We start from the raw sequence: 12,556 nt of genomic DNA on the forward strand, positions 1-12,556 counted from the left end.
GGAATTCTATAGTTTGTGGGGTTCCATAAGGCTCAATTCTGGGTCCTTTTTTGTTCCTCATTTATATCAATGATGTGCCATTAGTTTGCAAGTCGCTTGATGTTTTATTGTCTGCGGATGATACAAACCTCGCCGCAATCAACAAAGACGATAATTCAGTGCAAGAAGATCTGCAAAACATCAATAATTGGTTGATTGCTAATAAGTTAATACTAAATATGGATAAATTAGTACAAATGATTATAAGGAATGAAAATAGTGCTTCCAAGTCAGTGTTTAAGTTTGATTATGTTTTTATTGAAGTTCGTAATCTTTGTAAGTATCTCGGAATCTATGTAGATAGTAAATTAAGTTTTCAATCACATATAGAATATATTAATAAAAGCCTCTCAAAACAGTGTTGTAATATATGTAAGCTGCGTCACTATGTATCCCGAAAACAGTCAATTGATTACTATCGAAGCAATGTTAACCCAATAATTCAATACGGTATTTTGGTATATGGCTGTTGCAGTTACTCGTCGCTTCTACCTATCTACGTTCTGCAAAAAAAATTATTCTGCAGAAATTAAAATTTGATATTTCAGTAAATTGTCAGATATTTGTAGGGACATGATTGTAACATCCAGTTATTTTTTTGATATACCATTTACAGCACTCTCTCTTGTTCTTTATGATTGTTGTGCCGCTAATTGGTCTTTTATTGTCAAGTGGTAATTTTGCTATTTTCGCGTGTTTCCTTGTCCAAGGACTGACATTGGTCCAGTAATCTCACTCAACCTTGATTTTGTCCCGACAACTGTTTTTACGGAAACTCTTCAATTGTCTCTGAGTCTATTTTTGACAATCTTGACTGATAAAAAATCAAAAGTACTGAAATGGTTTACCGACTCGCTTAAAAACCTGCGCTTCAAAAAAAAAATAAAGCACATCGTAACATGAAACAAATCCACAAGATAATGAGGCAGCAAAAAATTTCAAAATTATTACGCGACAAGTTTGGAAAAAGTGTTAAAAAAGCTAAAAAAAAAAAGATCTTTATGCACAAAAATTCGAGTCATCTATTGGAGACTCAAGGCAAACATATAAGTTACTAAGTGATATTAAAGGAACAACTCGAAAAATTTCACAAGCACCTGCGTTAAATACATGCAATGCACGTTGCACTGATCCAAGCAGCGCTGACATCACTGAGGAATTTAACACATTCTTCACCAATGTTGGTCCGAAGTTGAAAGAAAATATTAAAGACGTTCCTTTACCTAAGATGGACGAAGGTAACCACTCAATGTATATAAAACCAATAACCGTTGACGAGGTTAGAGAAATCGTTGACAATCTAGACAGTAAATTTTTATCTGGTGATGTTGATATCTCAAATGTTATAGTCAAATTATCATCAAATGTTACGATTCCATACCTAACCCAGATAATCAATAAATCTTTCGAAGAAAGAATATTTCCCGATGATCTTAAAAAGGCCAAAGTAATTCCCTTTCACAAGGATGGATCTAAACTAGATGAAAATAACTACAGACCAATCTCTGCTAAATGTATGGAGTGAAATTATAGAGCGTGCTTTGTTCAGTCGCATATATGCTTGCATGGAATATCATAATTTGCTCTTCAATAGGCAATTTTGGTTTCGTACCAAACACAGCACTATTGACGCTCTTGTTGAATTACGCGAAAAAAGATTGAATTGTCAAAATGTAAAAGCTATCAGTTTCTTTCTTGATCTTAAAAAAGCTTCTGATACCATTGAGCATGATATCGTTTTAAAAAAGATCGAAAACACTGGCATCAGGGGCCCAGCTCTTATTTGGATTGCAACAGACTTAAAAGGGAGACAACAGTGGGTTATTGTAAATGGAGCTTGTTCCTCGTGGATTTCTATAGTTTGTGGGGTTCCATAAAGCTCAATTCTGGTTCCTTTTTTGTTCCTCATTTATATCAATGATGTGCCATTAGTTTGCAAGTCGCTTGATGTTATATTGTCTGCGGATGATACAAGCCTCACCGCAATCAACAAAGACGATAATTCAGTGCAAGAAGATCTGCGAAACATCAATAATTGGTTGATTGCTAATAAGTTAATACTAAATATGGATAAATTCGTACAAATGATTATAAGGAATGAAAATAGTGCTTCCTAATCAGTGTTTAAGTTTGATGATGTTTTTATTGAAGTTCGTAATCTTTGTAAGTATCTCGGAATCTATGTAGATAGTAAATTAAGTTTTCAATCACATATAGAATATATTAAGAAAAGCCTCTAAAAAGAGTGTTGTATTATATGTAAGCTGCGTCACTATGTACCCCGAAAACAGTCAATTGATTACTATCGAAGCAATGTTAACCCAATAATTCAATACGGTATTTTGGTATATGGCTGTTGCAGTTACTCGTCGCTTCTACCTATCTACGTTCTGCAAAAAAATTATTCTGCATAAATTAAAATTTGATATTTCAGTAAATTGTCAGATAGTTGTAGGGACATGATTGTAACATCCAGTTATTTTTTTGATATACCATTTACAGCACTCTCTCTTGTTCTTTATGATTGTTGTGCCGCTAATTGGTCTTTTATTGTCAAGTGGTAATTTTGCTATTTTCGCGTGTTTCCTTGCCCAAGGACTGACATTGGTCCAGTAATCTCACTCAACCTTGATTTTGTCCCGACAACTGTTTTTACGGAAACTCTTCAATTGTCTCTGAGTCTATTTTTGACAATCTTATGGATGGTGGCGCTGACGCTTGTTTAGATTCTTTCTTTTTTGCGTTACCCGGTATCAAGTTTTTTATTGTTTTCTCAATGCCACCTTCTAAAGGACTGTTGACAATATTTTCAACTGAAAGCTTCTACTTGGCTCATCAAAACTGTGGAGCGTTCAACGCTGGATTTAGTCATTGTTGTTTGGCTTTTGAATTAAATCTGTGAAAACTCTCTCATCCGTTTCTCTGAAACATTGTTCCCAATTAGAACATTACGACGCAGAGGTATACCCCAAAATTTCTGCCTTAGTAAAATTGACCCGAAAATTAGATACATACAATGAACGAAATTAGGTGACATCCTTTGTATATTACTTTTCGCAAAAGGGGTTCCGCCAATTTCTCGAAATAAAAGAACATCCGATGCGAAAAGTAGGTAGCAAATCTTGTAGCACGTTTCCGCTCAATTTAGGTATCTATTATTCGTGCGCATTTTGAGTATGCAATAAGCACATAAATAAAAATTTTATTGAAGCTTTCAAAGCTTTAAAGTGCTTTAAATACATGCGACCACAAAAACTGATTTTTTTTCCAAAAAATCTATCGCACATCAAAGGCTTTGTATGTCAATGTGGGACGGGCCAATTTTAATATGTAGTAATAAATAGTACTAATAAGTAGTAATAAAGTACTATAAGTAGTAATAAAGTAGTAACAAAGTACTACTAGTAGTAATAAGTTAGGTTTATTAAATAAGTAGTAATTAAGTTAGGCTTAATTGTGGATTATATGCGAAATCGAGCTACATTGCGTGCGAAAAATCGATACATAAATAGAGCAGATGCGTGATACAAGCCGTGTGAAAATTAGGTTATAAAGTTTGTACTTGTATTTCGCGGCTAGGATTAGAACACTTTTGTGAACACGGGATTCAATTTGCCGGTTTCTGCTAATGTAGCTATTTTCCGCAATATTGTTCCACTTTCAATGTATTAACATAGTAAAAACGAACACGAGATGCACGCATCGGGCATATCTGCCCGTGACGATTTGGGTATACCTCTGCGTCGTAATGAGTAACCTGTTTGCCCTCATTCGTAGTTCACGGCTCAAATAAGGTCAGAAATGGTTGAAATAATATTATATATAAGGAGTTCTAGCAAAAAGAAAAAAAAACTAAAATGCGGGAACAGTGAAACTTGTAAAGAGAATTTGGATTTGTAATTGGTTTGAGATTGGTTTTGAAATGAGTGTAACGATGTTTACTAATGCTTTTCTCAAATCGCTTTTGGAAATCTCAGAAATTACCAGAAACAAAGAACAAAGGGACAATGGCAACGAATAAATAGACAAAACAGTAATAGGTGTGATTATTGGGATTAATTAGAGTGTGTGAAATCAGTAGTTAAAGGGCATGAACAAATTTTCATGTTCTTGGATTTCGCTTTTCGCAAATTTGAGCGTCAATTTGCATCGAATTCATCGCGGGTTCAAATTTGACTATAATAGCATCTCGGTGCATGAATTTACATAAAAGCATCCTTTTATTGCAAATTAGAAGATATATAAGCAGCAAAATAAATAATTTTATAGAACTTAAAGTTTTGACCTTACTTTTGATCCATTTAGAGCCGAAGAGGAGCAATACAAAGCGCAGGCACGTGACCATTTTCTGGCACTGCAGATGGCCGAGCACTCTGTCGGCTGTTTCCCCAATATGGAGGCATTTACCTGTCCAGTCTGTTTCTGTGAGATAGAAGTGGGAGAGGGAGTTGCTCTCAGACAATGTCATCACACAATTTGCAATGATTGTCTTATCGGACATCTCAGAGGTAGGAGTTTAAAAGGAGATGCGCTAATTGAACTTGTGAAAATAGTTTTGATACAATTATTAAATGAGCGTATAATCATTTATGCCATTTTCGTTTCGTTCCTCATAATTGTATATCTACATTCCTGAAAGCTCGAGAGAGTGGCAAAAAAGCACTTGAGATCGAAGATCTGTTCGCACATTTTATTATTTTCGCCGTAAAATTTGAGTAGTGATTTTGTTTATCTCAAAGGATGACGTGGAGCAGAAATCGAATGGTTTTGCGACGTGTATTTTTTAAAATCGAATTTCAATTTCAAGTGAATTTGAAAAAATCGTTTTCTCGATTTGGTTTATAGTTCTCTTGCGGCAATTTGATTTTGATTTATCAAAACTTTTTTAATCTTTTTTTCTAAATGGTTTTCCAGATCCATTACTACTCATTTCTAGGTCTAGTTTTTTCAGACAATGAAAATTTGAATTTTTTAAAAATTACTTGTGCGAAAGTGGGGTGCGAAATTGGTATTTGAACAAATTTTCGGTTTTTGGAAGTGAATTGCTTTCACGTGCGGCATTTTGACGAATATCTTTAGTGTTTCTTCTCGTGAATGCTATCAATATGATACATATGTGTTTCAATGGTGCCTATTTGCAATTTATTGAACTCGTCACCGGGCAGCTAATGCTTTTTTACTTTGACACTTCGTTGTCATTAAATATTATTTGAAATTTGATGTTTTCCCTTTTTTTAATTATTTTTTTGTTGTCTTATAACATAAGATGGCTTGTATTCATTTACGGGCAACTAATGCTTTTTATGACCTTGACATTATGTTGTCATAAATTATTAGTGAATATTTCATTTTTGCCTTCTTTTTTATAATCTGTTGTCTTATATGATTTAGTATTATCAATGGCAGGTCTCAGTTGCTGATAATGGGACATAGATGAACATAATTATTGAGTTGAGTTCATGGCTGGTGATTTTCAGGACTTTGACTTTGTGTGTTCTCAAAATTTTTTATTGAGTTTTTGAGTTCTGCTAGTATTTGTTGTCTTGGCGTTTAATATGATTCGAGAAAAGTCTCATAGGTTGCTAATAGAGATAATTTTTTGATTTAATTGGTTTTTTTGAAAGCTACCCCTTCGCATGAATTTAACAACTAATTGTTTTCTACAAATCATCGATTTTATTTTTTTACTTCAGCTAATTATTTTATTCGCTTTGTTGTCTTCGCTTCGTCTCATTTATGACAGGTCTCATCTGTTTCTAAGGATGCGTGAATTGATCGAACTAGTTATTTCAGTACATAGCTTTTGCATTCAGATTACTTATACCTTGTACGGTTTCAAAAACCGTTCCTGATTTTTGAAATTTGCTATTATTTGATGTACTTATTCCGGTCGTTTCTCTTAATCTCATTAAGGAAAGGTCCATTATTAGTTGCTAACAAGGATTTACCTAATCCAAACTAAGTTTTCAGTACGTAAATTGTGCTCTCTGTTGACTTTAACGCTATTTGATGTCGAAAAGTATTAGAAAAGCTTTTCAAAAAATTGGCTGTATTTTTGTTGTCTTTCTTGCACGTTTTCTGGTGGTCCTATCCCTCAGTGTAATTTTTTTTATAAGCGTTCTGGTGTGTCCAGGTGATTTTTCTCAATCTCGACTTCATTTCTTGTTCTTTGTTCCTTTAGTTTTGATATGATACGCTGTTGTTGAGGAGTTCGTCAGGTAGTTTTGATGCTCTCTTACTTTGACGTCACTGACTGACAAAGGCATTCTGATTTTCACCTGTTTTAATTTTTGACCTTGTCTCGCTTTGTCGCTCATCGATTGCCACAAGGTTGTGATATTCTTTAAGGATGTGTAGTATCAACGCTTTCATAAAGCATTGTTAATTTCAGTGTTTCTTAAAAGATGAATCTTGAAAAAAGATTCTCTATTTAGAATTTTGTCATTTTTTGCATATAGGGTCTTGGGATTTGTTGACAGCCTTAATTAGATCTTGTTGTAAAATTGTTTTTTGTCAGGTCATTGGTCAATTCTTTCCTTTTGATTGTAGTTCACATTCTTTTGATTGACCATTTGAATTGATGGTTTAGATATTGGAGCGAGATTTTGATCTTTTGTGTGCTTAAGTTTTTGGTCACTCGTAATATACCTCTCTTAAATTGAATTTTGCTCTATCGCAACATTACTTTTGCTGTCTTTAATAGATGATTTAATTAGGAATACTCTAGTTGTAGGTTATTTGAAGGCAGCTTTGCAGTATATATGTCTAAATCAGTTGTTTTCATCGCAACAATGTTCAGAAAAGCCAGTATGTTTGCAAAAATTTTCAGGTCTTTCTTTTGAGACTGCGACGCTATTGCAGCTTTGTTTATGGAAATCTGCCAGCTGTATTATACCTTTACTTGGTTCATTCCCAATCGGAGTCATGGTAATCAATTGGTTTTTTTCCCGCAATCTCAACAGCTATTAGTTCGGCACTCTCTCTCTCTCTCTCTCTCTCTCTCTCTCTCTCTCTTTAAAAAAATTCGCTTTACTTTTTGGTCACGTTTTTCGTTTTACATATGTCACGATTTTCACGTTTGACTTACCTCACTCACTGTTGCGTCTAAATTGTTCTTAAATTTTTTCAAGCATTCAATAATGCAATGTGGTGAATACTGTCAAATTCAAAAGATCAAAATAAAAAGAGACGGGATCAACCGATAAAGTCATTAAATCATAGAGAATTAGGTTTTCAAAGTTCATTAGAGTGTTTGCTAGATGGCATTGGTGTTAAGCTTATTAGCTTTCAGTTTCGAAGCTGAATTAAGTCTAATTTTAGAATCCAACTGAAACTGCACGCCAAATTAGAACTTTTTTTGACACTGAAAAAAAAACAGAAAAATCTTCGGTCAATTTATCTCTTTTATGAGGTTTTCTTTCGTTTTCCAACCATTAGCGTGATTATTTCGATTCCTAATATTCAGTGAAAGTCTTCCCTTGTGATATAGATTTCATATGCTAATAGGCGAGCTTGACAGCCGCAATTTGTTAGTTAGAATTTGATCAACTATATATGTGACTTGAATTGCGCACACATTAAAAATAGCCGTCAAAAATATTTTGTAAATAAACTTGAATTAAACTGAAAAAAATGCTCACATCTGACGCAATTGACGTTTTTGATCTACTGAAGAGAGTCCAAATGTACATGGTTCATTTAAATGTAACTTAAAAATAATGATGAATTTTTCTTGATGATCAGAATAACAGACATCATATAAATCAAAGTTCGTTAATCAAGATTTCCAATGAGGATCAGTCCAGAGAAAACATCATCAAATAGGCCATTGGATTGTCAAATTGTGCCTCATGATCAATATGTGAGCTAGCTCTCATTAAGGTGTCGTGTAATTCTCTGCTCGTGGTTTATGTTATCACTTGATCTTTGATGTTGGGAATTAAGGAGGCATTGGGGCTGCTTGGGCCATGCATGCCGCGTAGCATATGGCTCTGGCTTGAGGAGTTGGCATTCTTCTGCAACCTTGGCAACACCTCATGTAGAATTCGTGATTGTACGCAACTAAAAATAGAAATAATTAGTATCATTTGTGACGCTGTGTGATGAAACCTCAGATGAATCACAACCTCAATATTCTTGGCAGCCGCTGCAGTAGCACCCAGTTACAATTTTATACGACACAAACAGGTGGCCATAGTCGTCAGAAAAGCAGCCGTTAAATGCTCGTGAAAAGGAGTTTGGAAATATTGGTTTAATAATAAAATGGGGGTGGGGCAGCTTTTTTCCATCGCTTACGCAGAAATTAACTACTCTAGTTATTGTTGTTAAACTGCATGTTTTGAATATACTTTTTTGAGATAGGCTGAAATCAAAATTTAGCCATCACGAAAAATATTTGAATAAGTAAACTTGATTATCAGTTTTTCTTAATTGAATATAATTCATTAGCTACAATTAGATAGTTATTGTTTGTACTAATTAGATTACCATTGATATGGATTCTACATTGATATGGTTGAAACCGCAAACTCTGCTTACCTGTCGATTGAAGAATTGTCAACAAAATGAAAGCTGCCAGCACCAATATAATCGAAAGGGACAGTCGATTTGTCATCTTTTCTCTGAAATGATAATAATTATTAATTTTTTCAAGCATCTATTTAACAGTCTCGTTTGCGATTTTTAATGAGACATTTACAGTTTGATATTTGGGGAGAACATCAAATAGATAAAAGTTAATGAATTTTTAATATAATATTGGTGTCTGACTGCAAAATGCCAACTTCAAAAATTCTGGTTTCTGTGGCGTAAATTCTATTAATTTACACTGAACTAGTTTCTATGGTGAAGGCTTTTGCGTGAGCACCAGTGCTAAAAGAAAACGTACAACTTACCTCAGAACTCAGTATGTGATTTTTGTACCTGATTGTTATCTTATTTTCAGATGTAATTCAAGAGATTAGCTGAATGTTAGTATTTCTTGAGTTGCAGCCTGTAGCTAGTCAGAGAGTCACTGTTGACTGGATTGGGTTGTGTTGGCCTGAAAAGGTCGAGTCAAGTTTATAGCCCAGTGTGTGAACATATGTCGACACTATGTTTCAGGTTCTTTTGTTGCTTTTCCTGAACAAAAGTTCAATCTATTACGTAATTATCATCTCAAAAACTATTTTGATTCTGCTGTATCCCAATGACTAGGCGACTGTGTGTTTTTCTGTCGACATAGATGTTGTAATATTTGCAATAGAAATGAGGACATTTGGTTAAAACAGTTCAAACTGATGCGGAAATATATCAATACAAGTTGACGATTCGAACCTATACTTCTGTCATTCTTGCTTTCAGTTGTACTGAACGATTGCTCCAGCCAGCTGACTTGGAATAGTTAAAACGAAGCGAGCAAAAGTTTTAAACAAAGTTATCTCAAATAGCTGCATAGTTGCAAATGACCTTCACTTTACGTGCATGTAATCGTATAAGAACCACCAACTGATTTTTTATAGCTGCGAAGCTGTAAGCTGAGCGAAGCTATATTGCGGTGCTCTTGGTTTTTTTTTTGTTTCGTCGTCTGACGCTCTTTTTTCGTTTTACATTTGTTCACACAGCAAAGCTGAAAAAGTCAAATTTTCTGAATGACTTCTTCCTCTCACTAACGGCATTTGCGCGCGTGACGTCATTTCTTACTCGCTTTAGCGAAAGTTTTTAGGTTATTTGCGTGATTAGATTATGATCATACGTGACTTACCTCAGTCAATAAAATGACTTTTGGACTTTAAAACTTAAGTTTAGTTTGAATTTGTTTAAGGTCAAAGGAACTCATTTGTGCAGTTAAGGTCCCTAATAAGAGGCTTCTGCGGAATGAATTTTAACAAGCTTTATTAATTTATCGCTGAATGTTTTTTACTTAGTTTTTTGAGCGGCGTCGATTTTTTTTTCAATTTAGATCTGTTTCTGTTTCTATCTCTATTATATGGCACGCAGGTCTATTCTTTCGCAGCTATTCCGGCAATCTGCCGGCTATGTTAATGAGGTTTGATTAATAGCCGCCTCAGCTTCAGCCGGCTATTATAGCGCTCCTATTTTTTATTACAATTCAAAGAATTTGAATTGTATTGGGGCGCTGTTTAAGATCTGTTCACACATTTTCATGATTTTTGAAGTCAAATTGGTGTTGTGATTTTGGTCACGCCGAAACAGGAAGTGGAGCGAAAAAGCGAGTGGCTTTGAGGCGTGAATTTTTTACTCTAATTTTAAAGTAAAGTGAGAAAACGGTGTTTGAACAAAAATTCGCTTTTTTGGCTAGTGATTTTTGTTCACATGCGGAAATTTTTCTTTGATTTTTACTGTTTTTTTCGGTTTTTTGGATCGGATTTGTTTTCTTGGGGTTTTCCCAATCCATTCTTAAATCATTCTAGGCCCAATTTTTGTTTGAACCAAATTTCGCTTTCTCGCTAGTTGTTTTTTTTGTTCGCATGCGCTATGTTGATTTTGCTTTTCAGTTTTTTTAAACTTAGTGGATCTGATTGTTTCTGGAAATGGTTTTCCCAATTCACTCATAGTCAGTTTTTATTTAGTCAATGAAAATTCTCTAGAAATTCTTTGTTTTTAGTTACCATCTCTAATGATTATTGGTATTCATTTAGCCCCTGTGTTGTGTGTTGTCTCACTGCGAAACCGGAGTATGTTCAGCTGCAAAATGTCATCAAATTAGTTTGCACTCAAAAAAAAATTTTTTGTACAAAAATCATTCTTTTAATTAGTTTTTTCTCTTCTTTCAATCCCAATCTTGGTCATGGAAATCAACGGTGGCTTTTTTCCGGCAATCTGTCGGGTTTGTTTTATGTTTCAGGAAATTTGTAGTAACTTTGAGCCAGCTTTTCAGTTTAGTTGTTTCGTCTTCTTATGTTTGCTGAGTATCCTTCCCCCGCAGACGGAACAACAAATATATTTAATTGGCAGATTTTTTTTATATCTAGCTATGAAATTTAAGAGATTGATTAGTGCTGCTTTTTTGTTTTCTAAACCAAAAAAGAATGCCTTTGATGATTTCGGGAAATTTTTTTCGAAAGCTTGAAATTTTATAATTTTTTCTGTTTGAAGCTAGTGAGAACGGGGTAAACATAAAGTGTCCAATCACAGACGATGATGGCAATGCGTGTGAACAACTAGTGGAGCAGTCAGAAATGAGAGCTCTGTTGAGTGAGGAGAACTTTGACAAATTGCTACAGGCTGCCGTCTCTCAGGCAGAAGCTGCGGAACCTAACAGGTGTGTTGCATCACTAAATTTAGTTCTGGCGCAGAATTTTGGAGAATTACATTGTATATCTCATTTCTCCACATCAGTGTAACGTTTCGATCGCAGCTGGTGGAATAAAATCAACTGTTGCAATATACAGATAAACAAGTTTTTAATTGATCTCAGACGAATGGAAACTTTGTATTCTTATGTCATGTGTCTTTCCTACTCCAAGAGGAGTGTTAACATTCTACAGATGATTGAGAACTAAAGGTGAGAATTGGTTTCCATTGATTTTACCACTCGATGAGACATTAGGTTCTGTTTTGGGTGATTGGAAATCAACATTTAGAGAACTCTTATTTATCTATGTTTCTTGTATAGATTAGTTAGAGACTGCTAATATAATACAAGGTTAAAAGCTCAACCTTCCGGACTCCCCTTTTGACATTCACCCAACAAATTTTTATATGCGTGACCTCAATTGTTACACTCACAATAAGTGTGTTTCTAACGAGTACTTATTTTTGCAAGCTTATTTTTATCATGTCTTACTCACTCCCTAATTGACTTGACACTATTATTACGGTCACTTGAAGTTAGTCTTTCAAGCTCAATAAAGTACTGTGTGTCGCCACAAACTCAGTTCAGCATCTGCTATCTAATTTACGTCACTCATGTCTATTAATTATCCAGCATTGCTTCTTTAGTGTTTTTAGCACAGAGTTGTTAAAGTAGTCTCTTGTATTATACTATGGTTGTTTTTAATTGCTCTCAAACGAAGTTTGTAGCAATTATATTATTCCTGTTGGTCTTTCTTGTGCGATTTTTCGTGGACCGATTTTTGGTCTGATCCATTTGACTTTTCGTCCTCAAAAACGGGATAAACAGGTAGCGCCCAGTGGGCATTGAGTTCTCTTAGAGCCTTTCAGCTCACTAGTCTCCTAGTATGCGATTCACAAACTGTTTTGGAGACTTATACTTATGGTGTGAAGATTGGTTCTTAGAAGTTGACCCCCCCCCCCATCGGTCCCCCTCACTTCACCCCCATTCCTACTACTGCACATCGTTCAGGCCGTAAGGGCCCCCGTGCAGCCAAAGACCACGCTCTTATCGTTGCCCCCCATGTTGACCGCCCCAATGTGCACCCCCTCACGCTGCGCTCACCTCACGACCCTTCAATTAAGCCAAAGCTAGTCTCACTTAACTATTGCTAGCTACTGACGAAGTCAACTGCTCGCCGGTCGTTTGAGAGTAATTCGCCCGACGTTAGTCGGTTATGTT

General features: G+C 35.1%; 1 protein-coding gene across 1 annotated transcript in view; it reads left to right on the forward strand.

Moving 5' to 3' along the window:
* The window catches only part of LOC142338144 (uncharacterized), a 116,887-nt gene that overhangs the window by 100,589 nt on the left and 3,742 nt on the right, over window positions 1–12,556 (forward strand). Inside the window, exons 14-15 of the mRNA XM_075387779.1 lie at window positions 4,345–4,547; window positions 11,137–11,302. Of these exons, the coding sequence (XP_075243894.1) occupies window positions 4,345–4,547; window positions 11,137–11,302 (369 nt within the window). The remainder of the gene's footprint in view (window positions 1–4,344; window positions 4,548–11,136; window positions 11,303–12,556) is intronic.

The sequence above is a fragment of the Convolutriloba macropyga genome, chromosome 4 (genome assembly GCF_964194025.1).
Source record: "Convolutriloba macropyga chromosome 4, txConMacr16.3, whole genome shotgun sequence".
NCBI classification, from domain to species: Eukaryota; Metazoa; Xenacoelomorpha; order Acoela; family Convolutidae; genus Convolutriloba; species Convolutriloba macropyga.